General features: G+C 44.4%; 1 protein-coding gene across 3 annotated transcripts in view; it reads left to right on the top strand.

Annotated features, from left to right (window-relative positions):
• Positions 1 to 18,820, top strand: part of MCC (MCC regulator of WNT signaling pathway) — a gene marked incomplete at its 5' end in the record, with an annotated part of 360,091 nt that overhangs the window by 306,924 nt on the left and 34,347 nt on the right. For all 3 annotated transcript variants that reach the window (XM_084628620.1, XM_084628619.1, XM_084628621.1), the window contains 6 exons: positions 1,333 to 1,479; positions 1,822 to 1,911; positions 2,486 to 2,634; positions 6,333 to 6,473; positions 9,249 to 9,349; positions 12,469 to 12,652. In XM_084628620.1, the coding sequence (XP_084484746.1) occupies positions 1,333 to 1,479; positions 1,822 to 1,911; positions 2,486 to 2,634; positions 6,333 to 6,473; positions 9,249 to 9,349; positions 12,469 to 12,652 (812 nt within the window). The remainder of the gene's footprint in view (positions 1 to 1,332; positions 1,480 to 1,821; positions 1,912 to 2,485; positions 2,635 to 6,332; positions 6,474 to 9,248; positions 9,350 to 12,468; positions 12,653 to 18,820) is intronic.

Here is an 18,820-nt window from a genome sequence, read left to right as displayed (position 1 = left end):
GCAGGGCCCTTGTCATCTTATGTATCTGTACAGTGGACTTATTGAGGCCACCACTCTGGATAATAGTGCTAAAAATTAATAACAATAATAATGTACCTAAAATCTCTGGAGCTGGGAATGACCAAACCCTTAATGCAACAACTTTAAGTTTGACTGAGGGCTTATGCTTGAAATGTTTAACCGACGTTTGGTGCTACTATATATTTATGTATAAAATCATACTTGTGCAATGGTATAGAAATTGTAGTCTGAATTTTACAAGAGGCTGTGAGACAGGTCATACGCAATTCAGACATTACTGCATTTTTTAGAATTTTTGGCAAAATATCAGTTGTACATTGGCTGTTCATTGTTTTAACAGAATCCACATGTAAGTTAAATATGTAAGTTAAAAATAAACTATTTGTAATTCAGGGAATTTTCCCCTTAAAACTGTGGAGGGTGTTTTTCCCCCTTTTCCTTTGATGCCAGGATGCTGGCTCTGCAGAAAAAAGAGCTCTGTTAATTTCCCCTATGGTATAATTGCTGTGTTCAAGCTGGCCGTTTATTCTTTGTTTGTTAAGTAGTATTCTGAGGTAAACCCTATCATCTCTTACCCAGCAATACCATTTGGCTTCTTCAAGCCTTTTTTTTCTTAGCCCTAAAACTATTTTGGGGTCAGTTCTGTATTCCTTTGGCATGTAATGAGGACAGTGCAGCTATTTACAAAATGTGTGGTTATTGAGAGCTTCAGCAAACTATTGGTTGGGTGCTTTTTTTAGAAGTTCCCATTCTTGACATTACTCACTCCGTGGTGCTCTATTTAATTGTAGTTTTCAAAGTATTAATAAATTATTTACATTTCAATTACTTTGGCCTTTTAATGCAGTGAAGTCATCCTGAGATATTTATGCATGAGAAGTATTTCATCAGTTTTAGAGCCTCTCTCTTCAGCCATTGAAGACTCTAGCGGTCGGATCTTTGTCTGCTTACCACGTTCTTTACACTTGCGAATTTTAGTCCAAAGCATTATTTTAACTTCATTCCAAAGAAGGAGATTCTTATATATATAATATTGTTGCATTCAAGGGATTACATAAAACAAGCTGGAACTAAGAATTGTTCTGTAGCAGCAGATTTGTGTATTTCCACACTGAACAGGTTAGAAGGGGCTGGCAGTAGGGGAGAGTTCTGAATCAATGCCCACGCCTCCACAGTGAAGGCCTTACAATAATCAGAACTTCCCTGGTCTTGTCAGTCAGAAATCATCAATTGGATGCCAGAGAAGGGAGAAAGAGCTAGCTAATTATCTAAACAATAAAAGTGAAAAAAGACTGTTACATTTGATTTTAGGTTCGGGAACTACAGACACGTTTACAGAGCATCCAGGCGACAGGTCCATCCAGCCCAGGTCGTCTCACTTCCGCAAACCGACCCGTGAACCCCAGTACTGGAGAGCTGAGCACGAGCAGTAGTAGCAATGACATTCCCATTGCCAAGGTGAGCTGTTGTGTGCTGCCGTGATGCCTCTCATTATCTGGAAGAAGCAGACTTCATTGTGCACAGCTGCTGTGCAGGCATGCGATTAACTGGGAAGTATCATCTAGAATCCCAGGGGTGTTTTCAAGGGCCCTAAGCGAACCCATGAACTCAAGCTGCAGGAAGAGATAAAGTGCTAATAATTTTAAGTCTCTCTTAGTCACAACACAGATGCCAGCTTTCATTTATCAACTTAACATGGGATTTCCAAGCACGCTGAATGTGTGAACGATGATGCATTTTGCATAGTTGTGGAGGACGTGGGATGCCAGCCTGTAACTTGTGTAGCTTTGTGGCTTTTAGATTGCTGAACGAGTGAAGCTCTCAAAGACAAGGTCAGAGTCTTCATCGTCTGACCGACCTGTCCTAGGATCAGAAATCAGCAGCATAGGGGTGAGTGCTAATAATAAATCAAAATAATAAACTGCGCACAGAGCTCATCCTAACATGAGTATTGCAGAAAGAGCCCGGGGTGACTGTTATGTTGTTAAAAACAAAAACAGTATCTTACGGAAAATATTTTACAGGAGAGAGAGAATAAATGAATGCGCATATGTAACCTCCAGGTTTACATTAATGTAGTCCATGCAGTTGCCATAAATTGGTGGCCAAGGACCAAATCCTTGAAACCCTTCCTCATCTGAGTAATCATCTTGTCTGCAGGGGACAATAAATATGAGTGAGGATTACTCACATAAATAAGGGTTATGCAGCTGCACCCCAAGTTAGACATCTCTAAAGAGTAGTATATTAAATTCTGCTCTGATAACACCAATGTAAATTCAGCAGAACACCATTGCTACTCCTGACTTACACTTGTGTAACTGAGAGCAGTATTTGGCCCTTTTGCTCAGCTTTCTTGAAAGTATAGATGCTCTCCAGAGAGCCTGAGTATTGCTTTTAAATCTACAGTATTTTTAAAAACTAGCCATCAACTCACAGAAGGTTTATTAACCACCCTGTGCAGGTGTCTAGCAGTGTGGCTGAGCACTTGGCCCATTCTCTCCAAGACTGCTCCAACATCCAGGAAATCTTTCAGACACTCTATTCACATGGATCTGCTATCTCTGAAAGCAAAATCCGAGAGTTTGAAGTGGAAACAGAGAGGTTAAATAGGTAAGATGGAAAGTTAGACGCACTTGCTGTATTTTGCCTACTATTTGTTTTGTTAAATTGATTTTATTTTCATTATTGCCTGTCACGTATCTCATATTTTTATGCTTGACTCCCAGTTCGTCTCTGGCAGCTCCAAATAAATGCGAAACTTGGATAATGAAGAGGTGATCTTAACATACATTAATAGTTCTTTCTACGAATATGATCATTCGAACATGTATGCTAAGGCCTGTAGTGGATTTGAATCTCTCTCCGTCCCATATAGTAAATAAATCATTTATTTCTCATGTCTCTTCCATGTCCAAAATTCTAAACTGTGGTGTGTTCCCCATATCCCTGAAGTATGGAGCAGAGCAGTAGATGTCGCATTTTTTTCTAAAATATACAAACGCTATTACTTAGGACTTGCATGCCTACTCCACCATTCTAGAAACAGGGTATTTTATTTTCTGCTGGGGTACCTGAATAATCAAATTTTTCAGAATCAAATTGTCTCAGTGAATGTGCTCATTTTAGCTGAGGTGGAGAATGGAGACTCAAAGAGCTGGGCTTGTTTAGCCTAACCAAACAAAGGCTGAGGGGAGATATGATTGCTCTCTATAAATACATCAGAGGGATAAATACCAGGGAGGGAAAGGAGTTATTTAAGTTAAGTGCCAATGTGGGCACAAGAACAAATAGATATAAACTGGCTATCAGGAAGTTTAGACTTGAAATTAGGCAAAGGTTTCTAACCATCAGAGGAGTGAAGTTCTGTAACAACCTTCTAAGGGGAGCAATGGGGGTAAAAAAAATCTGACTAGTTTCAAGACAGCTTGACAAGTTTGTGGAGGGAATGGTAGGATGAGACTGCCTACGATGGCTTGTGGCTCATTGGCAATAGCCAGTAGCAAAAATCCCCAATGGCTGGTGATGGGACACTAAATGGGGAGGGCTCTGAGTTACTACAGAGAATTCTTTCCCAGGTATCTGCCTGGTGGGTCTTGCCCACATGCGCAGGGGCTAACTGATCACAATATTTGGGGTCGGGAAGGAATTTCCCCCCAGGTCAGCTTTGCAGAGACCCTGGGGGTTTTCCGCCTTCTTCTGTAGCATGGGGCACAGGTCATTTGCAGGTTTAAACTAGTGTAAATGGTGAATTCTCTGTAACTTGAAGTCTTTAAACCATAATTTGAGGACTTCAGTAACTCGCCAGAGGTTAGGGGTCTATTACAGGAGCGGGTGAATGACATTCTGTGGCCTGCAATCTGCAGCGAGGTCAGACTAGATGGTCATGATGGTCCCTTCTGACCTTAAAGTCTATGAGTCTAACAGTATTGCTGGTATCACTGGACCTTGTACTGTATTCGCTCTTCCATAGCCAAGGCCCCATGTCTTATTAATTACATGAGCTCAAAATTATAAATAAAAAATCCCAGAATTATGTGGCACTGCACTCCCCCTTACTGCTTTTTCCAGCTCTAGTCCAGTCTAGTATGCTTTTTATTTATATATTTTGATATGAATTAATTTTATGAAAATGCTCCCCCTTCTTTTCAGTGAGCTACAGAATTTTGTATTGACAACGCAAACACTGGAGAAGTTGTCAAGCAAGTAAGCTGGAGCTTTTGACAGCGGGATAGGGAACCGCTGGGACTTTGGTCAACCTGAAACACTCAGGGGTTTATTCTGGCTACTGAGGAAGGGATGCACTCACTTTTTTCCTCCCCCATTTACAAGTGATGAGGGGGTGACTTCAAATTTTTGAGAGGTGTGATTGGTGTTGATTTCCTTATTCCCTACCTGAGTAAACCTTTACACAGTTAGCTGTACCTGCTGCTACATTCAGCAATGATGGATAAGTACAGCAGCTTGATGTCTCTGCCAAAATGATAGGCAGTGAGGTAGTCAGCAATGTTGACGTTTAACGTATTAGGGCTTATTTATGTGAACACATACTTGGCAACAAGCTGTGATGGAAATCTACTTCACACTAGCCTGCCCTGCACTAACTGTCCATGTGGCCTTGTTGGTGCACACTAAAAGTTCTGAATAGTGCGCTTTGAAGCAGGGTAGATCAATCCACACTGTGGAACTTTTGTTGTTCTTCAAGTGCTTGCTCAAGTCCATTCCACATTAGGCATGCACCGTTGCCGGAGATTTTACCCTCAGTGGTATCTGTCAGGCTGGCTGTAGTTCCCTCTGGTGCCGTGCGCTTATGTGCCAGTGTAAGGGGTGAGGCCAGCCACGCACCCTCTCAGTTCTTTCTTACCACCTGTGACTGTTGCTAAAAGTCTCCTCTTGCTTTGGCAAGGTGCCTATACATGCTTTTTTCTTCTGTATCATAGTTTAATCTGTAGTTTAGTTATAGTGTATATATTGTAAATAGGGGTTAGTGTAAATAATACCACCTCCCCTTATTGTTAAGGGGATTCCTTCGCCACCGTGGCCGGCCACAAGATGACTTTTGGGCCCATCAAGAGCTCTTAAAGGGGATAGCAGCTAACCTGGGGCTAGCGATTGAGGAGTTTAAGGAATCATCCCACAGTCTCATTGACGTTCTGGCAGCAGCAGCAGTTCCATCTAAGGTGGCATTTCCCATTAATGAGGTCCTAATGGGTCTGGTCAAATGCCTATGGCAGACCCCATCTTCTCTGCCCCCCCATTTTGAAAAGGGCGGAGAACGAGCCTTACTGGGGAGATATGATTACAGTTTGTGGGACTCCTTGGCCAAATTTAAGGACTCTAGGCAGGAATTCTCAGCCCTCTTAGAAGAGGGGAAGAATGTTGCCAGAGCTTCTCTCCAGGCAGCATTAGATGTCACAGACATGGTGGTGAGGACAATGGCTTCTGCCATCACCATGAGGCGATACTCTTGGCTTCAGTCCTTGGGACTCCCTCACTATTTTTGGAGCAGATGAACGAAAGACTGCACACCCTGAAGGACTCAAGGGTACTACTCAGGTCGCTGAACCTCAGTGCTCTGTTTACTTCTAGGAAGCACTTCTGGCCCCAACAGCCGCCATGCTTCTTGACTCGGCCTCCGAGACAAGAAACATATAAAAGAAAAGGGAGAGGTTACTAACACCGCATACCACTTCCATCCACCTCAACCTCCCAGCTGGCGTCTCATAGGTACTCTGGTGGACCCAAACAGGACTTTTGACGGTGTACCCCAGGGTGCTATACAAGTTCCTGCTTCAGATCCTGTCTCCTGTTTATTTTTGGACCGTCTGTCCCAATTCAGCCCAGCATGATCCTGTATAATGTCGGACCGCTGGGTGCTAAATACAGTGGCAGTCAGCTATACCCTAGAGTTTTATGCATTGCCCGTGCCCCAAAGAACTTACAAGTTGATTTAAGACAAGACCAAAAGGTAGGAAGGCAAGACAGAGGGAGTATAAGGATAGTAGTAATAAGACCACACTGTTATGTAAACTTGCTGCAATGAGAAAGCAACAGAGAATTCAAAAAGGGATGTTTTGTTCTTTGGTTGGTTCTTCAGTTGTTTTTTTAGTGGTAGGGGATTGGCCAAGATTTAAGTAAACATCCTCCTGTGTTCCTGTCACAGTACATGAAACCAATGGATTTAACTGTAGTACTTTAAAATACTGCCAGCCAAATGTTCTTTGACATTCTAAACTGGGATCATTTTGGTGTTTTCAAGACAAATAGATTTCTGACTGTTTGAGGGTTAAACATTATTTCCTTCTCTACAGCCGTATTGAGCACTTAAAATCCCAGAATGACTTGTTGACAATAACGTTGGAGGAGTGCAAGAGCAATGCTGAGAGGATGAGCATGCTGGTTGGGAAATATGAGTCCAATGCCACGGCACTCAGACTTGCACTGCAGTACAGGTATGTAAATATGTGGCCTGGAATTTGAGCCTGAAAAGTGAAGGGTCAAGACTTGCTACAGAACTTTAGGAGATAAAGCTGCTGTTCTGCAACAGAACATCCTGCTTCCGTTCCATTCTGGTGTGAGTAAAGATGCACTGGTTAGATACTTTCATGAGGCAGCTACGTTTAGTGATTGTCTGATACGTAACTCAACTGTAGTCAGAGGCATTTCATCAGGAATTAATTTAGCTCTGTCACGCTAAATAGCTTTACCTCTTCTTTTTGTTAATACAGAATGAAAATTAGAATTAGGGAAGATTTTTTTAGTTTTTCTCACTCCTTCCTGTATGTGCATGAAACAACCGTTGCAGGTTTTACTGAAGAAAATAAAGAAAAAAGTGATGATGATCATAATAAGCAACTTGGGATGTTAATATGATAGACGTTGCTGGGAATATTTTTCCAATATTTCTTTAGCAAGAAGAAATAAATCAGTGTCTGAGAAATGTTAAGTCTGTGTCTTGCTCTATTTAAAGTGTGTTGGGTGCTCGCAGGCCAGTGTCCTCATCACATAGACAGCCATGATCGTTAGCCATCCCACCAAGAGGTTAAGGATTCACTAGGTAAAATGACTGAACTCCCCTCTCACAGTCTAGCAGTTATCCTTCCAGGTGAAGGTTGGGGCACGCTGGAGAAGCACTGTGAAGAAGTTTGTGCTGGAGTTGTCTGTGCGTTAGCTGTCTGTTGGATAAATAGGAGACTTCAGTTTCTCCTAACGTCAGTCTAGCGTCTTTCACAAGCTTGGTGGTATAAAGAAAGAACCCACAACTCCCATTGACTTGTGTGATTTAAGTTGTCTCCTGTAGGAAAGGAACTGTGAGGAACTGTCCCAAATAACTATATTTGCTTTATAATATTTGTAAAAAATTGTCTCTCTAGAACATTCTTTCGACCATGACTAATTTGGAGCAAACACTTGTGGCATTAGGGCAAATCCTGTTCATTTTGAAGGAAGTTGACCGTGAATAAATTTTAGCTATATTATTTACATATTAAATAAAGCAGAAATGAGTGGTTCCCAGGTGCGTTCAGTAGTGATCTCTTTGCAGTGGGGAAAATGGGCTTAAGGAAAGTCTTACTGCTTGGACAGGGGATTAATTTTTAACATAGGATCAGAAAAACGTAAGTATTTTGGTAAGGTTTTTGAACAATATGGAAAATTGAAAAGGCAACTTCACAAGAAATAGCCTCCACTGTTAGTCAGATTACTGACTTGAATCATCCACGCTTCCGAAGAAAGATAAGCTCAACTCTCACTGGTCGTTCCAATTCTCCTATTTCCTATTGTTCAATAAGTTAGGGCCAGCCTGGGGACAACATTCACAGGCTGCATATCTAAGGGGAGGCTTGTTGCCCATTGGTGGGAGAAACCACATTATCTGAGATGTGGAAGACCCAAGTTCAGATCTCTCTGGACCAGTGGTTTGACCCCAGGGCTTCCCTCTTGCAGCTGAGTGCCTGAACTGCCAGGCCGTAGGCCAGAGGTGGACAAACTACGGCACGTGGGCCACATCCGGCCTGGCCCTGAGCTCCTGGCCCAGGAGGCTAGCCCCTGGCTCCTCCCCCGCAGCCTCAGCATGCCACTCCACTGGCACAATGCTCTGGGCAGGGGGCTGCGAGCTCCTGGGGCAGCGCAGCTGCAGAGCCGTGGCCAGCCCCGGTGCTCTGGGCGGCACGGCTGTAGCACCTCCAGCCACCGGTGCTCCAGGCAGCGCAGTAAGGTGGTGGGGGAGTTGGATAGAGGGCACGGGAGTTGGGGGGGATGGCCAGGGGGCTGGGGTGTGGATAGGGGTTGGGGCGGTCAGAGGGCAGGGAACAGGGGGGTTGGATAGGGCAGGGGTCCCGGGAGGGCAGTCAGGAAGGAGGGGGGGGTTGGATGGGGCGGCAGGGGCAATCGGGGTGAAAGGTCTAGGGGTGGTCAGGGGACAGGGAGCAGGGGGTGGTGGATGGAGTAGGAGTCCCGGGCGGGGGGCTGTCAGGGGGACAAGGGAGGTTGGATGGAGCAGGAGTCCTGGGGGAGCTGTCACGGGGCGAGAAGCAGGGGGGTCGGATAGGAGGTGGGGGCCAGGCCATGCCTGGGTGTTGGGGGAGACACAGCCTCCCCTAACCGGCCCTCCATACAATTTTGGAAACCCGATATGACCCTCAGGCCAAAAAGTTTGCCCATCCCTGCCATAGGCTATTCTGGGATGGGTCCCTCTTAAGCTCTCCTACTGAAGCTTTTCTATTTCCTGGAAATAGTCAGTCATTGGAGCAGAACTTGAACTTGGGCCTTCCCCCACTCAGATGAGTGCTGTAATCACTGGGTTATAGGAGGGTATTCTGGGGTGGGTCTCTTTCTGTTTCTCCTGTTGACACTGGTCCATTTTGTGTAAAATACTTGAATAGTCAGTGGGCCAGAGAAGGACAGAATGAGTCTCTAAGGGAAGACCCAAGTTCAAGTGTGAAATGTTGAATTTGACACAAAACAGGCTTTTTGTCAACTTCTTCTATTCACCGAATATTTCCGAAAAGTTCAGATTTGGCCTGACTTGAACCAAGTTTTCTTCTGATTTTCAGAACTGCCATTGAATCAAAAAATCAATTACTGACACAGCCGTAGTCCTGTAACGTCCCTGCTATCATACAAGTAGAAGGGAATAGCCTAGTTCTTCCACCACCACTTACCTAGTGTTGATCGCTTAATTTGATTATCCTGTCTAAGTTTCAGATATTGTGTTTGTTTTATTTCAGTGAACAGTGCATAGAAGCATATGAGCTGCTGCTGGCTTTGGCTGAAAGTGAACAGAGTCTCATTCTTGGTCAATTCAGAGCTGCAGGCGTCGGGTCTGTCGGTAAGATCTCAATGAGTCACTCTCTAAGTCCCATTCTGCACTTCAGTTAACATTTATCAGTTTACAGGGGCTGGTTGCAATAGTGAATCATCTCCTGACAGTTTGCTACCCACCAGTCAAGTATGTGGTTATTTTCATGTTTTCAACTGAACAAATAAAATGTTTGACACACACAAAAATTAGGACTGGAACCGAAACAAAATATTACAAGCAAGTTAAAATAAACCATATACGGTATTCCAGGAGATGCATCTTCTGGACTTGTGGGATTACTTTTGTTGGGCAATAACCATGTACCCAGCACAGTGATTAAACTGATACCTCCAAGCACCCAAGCATGCACTACACATACTGAGTGCAGTGGTTTGGGTTACATAATTTGCACTTGCAATTACCACAGTTATGTACATAGCCACAGTATTTGCCCACAAAAATTGTGTTTTATAAAAATCTGGTCTTAGATCTGGACATGTAAATATACCATAATGCAGATAAAATACCACATGCAGTCTTTACCTCCAAGCTCCCATGGTACTCTTGTATTTTAACATCTTCATTCTCATGTTTTACTGCCTGGACTGAGGTTTCGGCCTATGTTTTTTGTGGTGTTCTATTTCATTTTGTTACTCAGCAGCACACACTGACGCTAGTTAACACTGCTATTGAAAATGTTCTTTGGGGGATGGTGCTTTCCTAATAACAGAGTCAGACCGTTTATTAGTCCATTTTCAACATGGTACATGTGAGTTCCATTGACACAAAAGTCCTATTTATTGACAGAAAATGTATGTTTTCACTGTGAAACTAACTCTTAGTTTTACAGAGGCTCATTCCTCTTACTGATGGGAGGGAGTGGTAGTAGTAATCTTGGCCCTTCTTTGGGGGGAGGGGAGGGAGAAAGTATATGAAATCTTCAGAGACAGAAAAATAGCTTTCCATACTGTGCTGAGACCTAGACACAGCCTTTAGATGGTAATTTATAGCACCAGCTTCTCAAGAACCACTGAAATGTAAACTGAAAGCTTTTAAGGACCAAACGACCAGCTGGTTTCAGAGCCACAAGACGGATGAGTTCAACCTCTTGTTTCTGCAGGCTAGATGCAGTGATCCACAGTTATTATGCTGTTTCCAGGCAGTTTATTTTGCATCTCTCCTAGTGGTTTGCGCAAGTCTTTGTCTAGGTGTGTTTCTCCTTGCAGAGTATGTCATGCAGGAAAGGTCATAGCAGATTTTTTTTTATTATTATTATTTTCCCTCTTTCTCTAGATTCTAGCCCTTTCTTTTGGTAGTCTGGTATTGAATTTGTACTGCTGTTTCTTTATAAAAGGGCATTAGGAGCAAATGTGCATTCAGCCTTAGATTTTGCTAGTTAGATACGTGGCCAAGAAGTAAATCCAGAAAGGAAAGTATTAGTTTTCTTCTCCATTTGAGGTTATAAAAGAGAGGTGTAACCTACATTTATATAGGTGTCTGCTGTCAACTTTTTTTTTTAATAGTAGCATTACCACTCACACCCTGTAGTGGAGACTGTGCCAGCATTTCCATCATAAATCTTGTTTTTCAGGAGGTTATAGCTTGGATGTGAAACTTTACTTCACTGAGAGATTTAGTCAGAAGAGTCTTGGCCTGACAAGTTATTGTTTTGCATTAGTTTAAAGTAAAAATTAGTTTAGTTTATATTTAAAGTTAGACACAGAATAATCCCTCCCCCCCAACCCTGAGAGCCGTCTCACTCTATCGGGGAAATATACATTTTCCAAATTCACACAGATCCCAGAATCTGCCTTTATTAATGATTTGTCTAGCACCACAAATCTGGTTGTGATTGTTTGCTAGTTAAAGTAATAAATGTGACCAATTAGAGTCTGAGTAAGCATTTCAGGATTTGGCCTGTGAATAGAAATGTAGAATAAGACACTGAAGTCATATTTACCCAGTTCTGGATTTTCTCTACATCCTGTTATTTGAGAGAATGATTATGAAAGTCTCTGGTGTCAACCACCAGAAAACCCAGAACAGGGATGAAAGGGTTGGGATAATATTATGTTGTTTAAGTTTTGTATGTGATTATTTTATTGAATGTGTGTATAGTGTTAAAGTTCTGATAGACTGGGAGAAAAGCCAGGAAGTACAGTGTGAAATCTTGCATTACTCTTCCTGCAACTTCCATAACCAGTAGATTGAATGAATGAATGAATTAATGAATTAATGAAGGATGTTGCACAACTCACCACTTTGAATTTCCTGGCATTTTCTGCTTTTTTCTTTTTATTATTTATTTTTTGATGTTACATTAGCACCAAGACCCAACTCAGATTGAGGCACTGTTAGTGCTAGACACGGTACAAACACATAATAAGAGACAGGTTCTGCCTTGAAGACCTTACAGTCTAAATAGACAGGAGAGACAAAAAGGGTGGAAGGGGAAGCTGGGGCATAGAGAGGTCAAGCAACCTGCCTGAAGTCCCCAGGCAGGTCCGTGGTAGAGTTGGGAATGGAACACGGGTCTCCCAGCTCCCGGTCCAGTGCTCTTTCCACTAGAATATGCTGCCTTTCGCTGCCCTTCATACTGCCTGGTATATCCTTATTGCTGGTAACACAGATAATTTTCCTGTCTGTGGCTATGAAGATCAGTGAGGATTTACACCACCACCCCTACATGGAAAATACAAGGGAGTTGTTGCTGCATCTTCTCAAGGAGATGAGCCCAACCAGCCCACTCCTGTTGGCTGGTACTCTCGCTTCCACAATTTTAATGCTGTCTTAAGGGCATGTGGGTTAATATTCAAGGGCATGTGGCTTATTTAGCAAGCATAAAATGTGGATGTACAATGCTTGGCTCAAATGAGGATAAAGCACAGTCTTGCACAGAGCAAACTGTCTCTTACTTGTCCTGTCTGATGGCAGCATTGTATGTGTTTATCTCTAGCACAGAACACATGAATACATGTCATAGCTTTTCTCTTTTTCTCTGTATTAGTCTCACTTAGATCACAAATTGCTAGCTAGGTGTTAATGTCACAGCATTAAGTGAAAATATCTTTAGGAGTCTGTATTCTTGTATTAATTTTTATTATGCTCTTCGAAGCTCTGACACTGATTGTTTGCTTGCAAACTAGGGGACCAAACAGGTGATGAGAACATTACCCAGATGCTCAAGAGAGCTCACGACTGCAGGAAGACAGCTGAGAATGCAGCAAAAGCCCTGCTGATGAAGTTAGACGGCAGCTGCGGGGGAGCCTATGCGATCACTGGCTGTAGTGTACAGCCCTGGGAGAGCCTGTCATCCAACAGCCACACCAGGTAACTGCAACTCATCAAAGCTATTAATTCCCGGGCCTTTGGTTTCAGACCTGAGTAGATTATGTTGTATTCCATTTATTCAACTATCCATCCTCATGTCAGTCTGCTGGGTTCTCTTTGTTTTTATTTTTTTAAATCACTACCATGCTTCAGTGAGCTTATTCTCAGACTTGGAGCAAACTCCATCCAAGAAACGTTTTGTATAGATATCTTGCAAGCGGGTGATTCTGATCTTTGATCTCTTTCATAAAGGGCAAAACCATAACGTTTCTTTTACTTCAGTGATTCTGTTTCCCTCTCTCTCTCTCTTCCCCTCCTTCCCATCTCATTGAAACTTGAAGCATGTACTTCTTGTTCACCGCTATTGTACTAGGGCACCACAGGTTTCCAGGGAACTGGAAACCAAAAAAGTACTCCCGTCAAGGAAGGTTTTCATAAGCTTTTGGAGTGCTCAAGAATTGTTGTTTTTAAATGTCACGGCTATAACCATTTCACTTCTCACAGAAACAGAATAAGTTTCTGCCACCAGTTATAATAATTTTTCATAACTCCACTAGCCCAAAAAACCTCCCTTTAGCAATTGACACTGTAGACAAATACTGACTGGTGGACAAATTTTTTGCAGGTTAGAGTGGATTTTTCCAGAGGGAAAAATCAGGATATTGGGATTTTTTTAGACCTTTAAAATAATAAAACTTAAATGAACTATTATTACAAAAATTATCTAGTTCAAATATTTCTGGGGAGCAGCTACTTTTTCAGTACATCTATATATAACGTGTATACTTTGTGTCTTTGTGGCATCTTAGAGACTAACAAATTTATTTGGGCATAAGCTTTCGTGGGCTATAACCCACTTCATCAGATGCATGGAGTGAAAAATACAGTAGGCAGGTATAAATATACAGCATATGAAAAGATGGGAGTTGCCTTTGCCAAGTGGGGGGTCAGTGCTAACGAGGCCAATTCAGTCAGGGTGGATGTGGCCCATTCCCAACACTTGACAAGAAGGGGTGAGTAACAACAGAGAGAAAATTACTTTTTGTAACATACTGTCATTTCTGGTGCTGCCCACGCCAGCCAGTGAGGTGCCCCCTTCGAGGGGTAAACCCGCCCTGTGACCCTTCCAGAGGTCTCCATCAGTGCAGCACCACTCCCCGTCACAGGGGGTGCCCCACCAGCGTTTGCCTGAACAGCACCACCAGCCGGATGCAGGTTGGCTTCTCTGCCAGAGTTCCCGGCATTGGTTCCTGGACTCTAGGCAGCGTTCCTCGGAGTCCCGGCATCAATCGCTGGCAGTCTGGCGCAGGTCTGCAGAGACACGTCCCCAGAGCCTCAGTGCCGGGAGCACCCAAGTCAGTCTCCCAGTCCTCATCACCGCTCCGGGGCATCGAGGCACCGGTTCCTGGAGCCCCATCACCAGTCTCTGGATCACTGGTACAGATCACCGCAAGCACATCGACGGTCTCTGAGATGCTGATCCTCTTGCTTCTGGTCTATGGAGTGGCACCATTCTCAAAGTGTGAGGTGTTGATCTCCGGGATACTGTTCCAATCTGCCAAAGGCCACCACCAATCACAGGAGTTGTGGCACTGAGAGCCACCATCCTGGTACAGGTCCACAGTGGAGGTCTGCAGAGAGAGCCAACGGGAACGGGGTAGACAGGAGGCCTCAATACCGTCCTGGTCCCCCAGACAAGTCTCTCCCTCCTCGGGCTCTGATAGCGAGGAGGAAGTATAGAGCCCAAGGAGGAAGATCTGCCTGCAGACCAAGGTCACGCACTGGGGACATCGGCATTCCCCTCTAGGTCACCAGTGGCTGCATGGCCCCAGGGCCAGTGGCCGGCCCCTTGACAACTATGGAACCCTTAGGGGTTTCCCCATCTGCTACAGGGGCATCGGCTGGTCTCGGGGGCATCCAAAAGATGGTTGGCGACAGTCTCCCGCCCGCCCCCTGAGCCAGACGTGGAGTCAGAGCAAGCTCCCCAGGGACAACTGGCCACGGCCGCGGCAGAAGCAGTGGAGTTGACACAACCAGCTGTACCTGCCTCCTCATCATCTTCGTCCGATGAGGTGACAGCGGGACTTTCTCAAGCAGTCACTCAGGATGATGCAAGGGACCACCAGGAGCTTTTGAAGAGGGTGGCATCGAACTTGGGGCTGGAAGCTGAGGAGCTGGAAGAGCCCTTAGGCTCCCTGTTCCATGAATTAAATGCAGCAGCCCCCTCCAAGGTGGCGTTGCCATGCACGAGGGAGTGGTGAAACTAATCAAGGCCCTGTGTCAGACACCCTCCTCCCTGCCCCCCATCTCCAGGCAGGCGGAAAGAAAATACTACGTCCCCGCTAAGGGTTTTGAATATCTACATATCCACCCCGCCCCAAGCTCACTGGTTCTGTCAGCAGCCAATGAATGCGACAGACGGCCAACTGGGTTAGATGCCTAAGAATAAGGAGGCAAAGACATAGTTATATAAATGACACAGACACTGAGATCAGCTGTGGGAAGACTCAGCTTTAGGGACTTGCCCCAGCACTCAGGTGTCCACCTCCCTTGGAGTGCAGAACCAAAGGTATGTTACGAAATCCACCTCCTCCCTCAACGTGGAGGAAGGTATGCACAACCTCTTCCCCCCTGACCTCCGAGCCGCCCTACACAGTCTTTCATAAAGACAAGGTCCAGCTCTGCCCACACCCTGTGTTCCTCCCGAAGGTGGTCTCCGCCTACCACGTGGGTCAGGATATTTTTCTACCAGTCCTCTGCCCGAAGCCTCATGCATCCAATGAGGAGCGCCGTCTCCACACGTTCGATGTGCGGCGAGCTCTGGCTTTCTACCGTGAGCGGACCAAGCCGTTCAGAAAGCCCTCCCAACTATTCATTCCCACGGCTGAGTGCGCGAGGGGCCAGCCAGTTTCCACTCAGCGGCTTCCAGTTGGATCACTTTGTTATGCACTGGCGGGTGTCCCCCCACCACCCACTGTGAGGGCACACTTGACTCGGGCGCAGGCCTCGTTGGCTGCCTTCGTGGCCCACATCCCCATCCAGGACATTTGTAGGGCCGCCACGTGATCTTCGGTTCACACGTTCACCTCGCACTATGCGATCATCCCCCAAACCAGGGATGACGCCGGGTTCGGCAGGGCTGTCCTCCGTCCTGGAAACTTGTGAACTCCTACCCACCTCCAACAGATATAGCTTGGAATCACCTATTGTGGAATACACATGGGCAATCACTTGAAAAAGAAAAGACAGTTACTTTTTCTGTAACTGGTGTTCTTCGAGATGTGTTGCTCATGTCTATTCCACATCCCACCCTCCTTCCCCTCTGTCAGAGTTGTCTGGCAAGAAGGAACTGAGGGTGGGGGGAGCGTGCAGCTGCCCTTATACCACGCCAGGCAGGCGCCACTCTAGGGGTCATGGGGGGCGTTCCCCCCTACGGGTACTGCTAGGGGAAAAACTTCCAGCACCTGGACACGTGGGAAGCACACGCACCTATTGTGGAATAGACATGAGCAACACATCTCGAAGAACACCAGCTATGGAAAAGGTAACTGTCTTTTATCCCCTTTTTCTCAACAGAGAATCTGAGGCAAACAGAAGTTACTGTCAGTGGCCCAAGGGCAGCAAGTCAGGAGCAGTCAGAATAGGGCTTAGAAAACTCAGGACATTTTGACTCCATATTCCACCACACCATTCTGTATTTCCTTTTTTAAATCCACGTATAAATACTTTCGAAATTTCAAGAGGGACCATGTAACATTTGCCCAGCTAAGCACAAAATCTCCTCTTTTCCCCTGTTGTTTTCATCCAGAGGACAAAGGCGTTTAGATGATGTAACTCAGACTTCTCTATAATGTGGCCCACATCTCAATAGAGAGAGAATCTCATGAGCACCCCCTGCTGTTCACAATCACATAACATCCTTGTGGCAACTACGTTTGCTTAGACAGTAATGTTAGTAAAATAGGTATGTATTTGTGACTGTCTTTAATTTTGCATTTTGTCCTTTATGAAGAAAACAGATACTCACTCTCCTTTTGTTTTTCATTTCGTTACAATCACACCTATCCATTTTCATCCTCTCTCTTTCCTGCTGCCTCTCTGCATATGCTTCTGTGCTCCCTTTTTCATTTCACCTTGCATATGTATACCTGCTCCTCCTCTCCAATGGCACACACCTCCCTGCCACTTGGCTCCCTTCTTTTGGCTTCATCCTTCCGTGCTGCCCTGGACTTGCTGCTCTATGGTTCTTTCATGCTGGAGGCTGGCAGCAGCCCTGGCTCCACCCACTGGTGGTTGCAATCACTGAAGGTAGATTCCGTCTCCTCTCTGTTGTGACAGTAACCCCTAGCAGAGGCAGCAAGGCTGACTCCTTATTTCCAGCTGCTTCTGTAGGCTTTTTCTTTGTCATGGAAGTACCTGAGGGCCTGTAGAAGCAGGTGGAAACAAGGAGGGGAGCCAGTTCCATAAGACCAGCAAGTGCTCTGTGGACCCACAATTTGGAAACAGTTCATATTAATGGACAGATTCCTCCCTTGATTGCACTTAATCTCTGAAATGAAAATTTTTTTATTTTATATATGACTACAAGATAATCTTAGTACACAAGCCTGATCTTTGCAAACAAAAGTAGTAATAATGAAGATCCTTTGAGTTAAAGTGCCGGGCAGGTTTTTTTCTTTAAATGGGGAAGGGGAAAAACCCCTTTTTGGCTAAGACTTTGTGATAAAGTGAATAATTCTCACTGCAGTTTGAAACCCCACAAAATGGGTTTATAATGGAAGTGCTGAACTTTGGCATCACAAATGAGATGCTGAATGTCAAATCACTGAACGCATTACTGAGAACACAAGCACAGGCAACTGCTGGTGACAAAGCAGGGTTAAAGATTGTAAAAGGGAGCACCTGAGATGAAATGAAAAACCAGCATAGAGGTTGTTACCAGCGAAGTGAATAAAGTAATAGCTAGCATCTCAATTTATTTGGTTGGCAGCAACCCAACTATATTGCCAATTCATTTTTGAAAATAAAAATAGCTTTGTGGAAGTCCTAATTGTTTTAATGGACAGAGGAGCATTCATCTCCAAGAAGATCCAACTGATAGCACCTGTAAAAAGAATGAAAGGAGAGAGAGAGATGGAGATTGCTGCTGTTTCAATGACTAAGGATGCTGTTTTGTATTCATTACACTACTAGTAACCCCGGCCTTCCACCGAGATGCAGGAGGGACAGTCCGTCCCCATCACATGCAAAGGAAATACGTTTCTACAACATGTTTTTACCACTAACCATCTGAACTTACCCAAACCTACAGCTAAATCCTCCTCTCAGAACTACCCCAGGGATTTCGGATAAGTAGCTGAAATAAAGGATTATGTTGGCCGCAATGTGGAAGTGTTGATATGGAAACGTGTTAATGCTTCCAAATACCAAAGCATGTGGTATGCTCTCAGTACCAGACTTCATCACTGGAGCAAATAGGTTTCCAAAGGAGGGAGGTGGTTTGCCAAAGTATTGAGATAATAGCCCAATATACTGTTAATTCAAATTCTGCTGGTCTGAGTGAAGGCCAGTTAATCTGAAAGGGAGTACTTGTGGCACCTTAGAGACTAACCAATTTATTTGAGCATAAGCTTTTGTGAGCTACAGCTCACTTCATCGGATGAAGTCTCTAAGGTGCCACAAGTACTCCTTTTCTTTTCGTGAATACAGACTAACACGGCTGTTACTCTTAATCTGAAAGGTTATCCCTGCCATACGGTTGTGTGCTTGCTCTGATGTGGAGCCACTCTGACCTGGAAGATGGGTGGACAGATGTACGTGACCTAACAAATATTCCTTAAAGTAAAAGTTCAAATGCAGACACTACCATTCAAGAATGTTACATGGATTTGGGACATTCCACGTAATTGTAATTCTATAAACCCTTAACCCACAGTTATTACGGATAGAAATTCATACTGTATAAGGGATGCTGTATCCTTTTCACCCAGACAAGGTTTCTTGAATGAAAAGAGAGGTTGTACTCCACAGCATCAGTAAACGGAGAAATATTTTATATATGCAGTGTGTTTATGTATATGCACATGTAGTATATGTGTATTTGTACCCGTGAGTGTAGGACACCTCTTAATGTTACACCATGCTATCTAGGATCCACTGTATAGAAAA

This window comes from Lepidochelys olivacea, assembly GCF_965140295.1.
Source record: "Lepidochelys olivacea isolate rLepOli2 genome assembly, chromosome: 5".
Taxonomy (NCBI): Eukaryota; Metazoa; Chordata; order Testudines; family Cheloniidae; genus Lepidochelys; species Lepidochelys olivacea.
The sequence above is the reverse complement of the archived record's forward strand: the minus strand, read 5'-3'. Positions and strand labels throughout refer to the sequence as shown.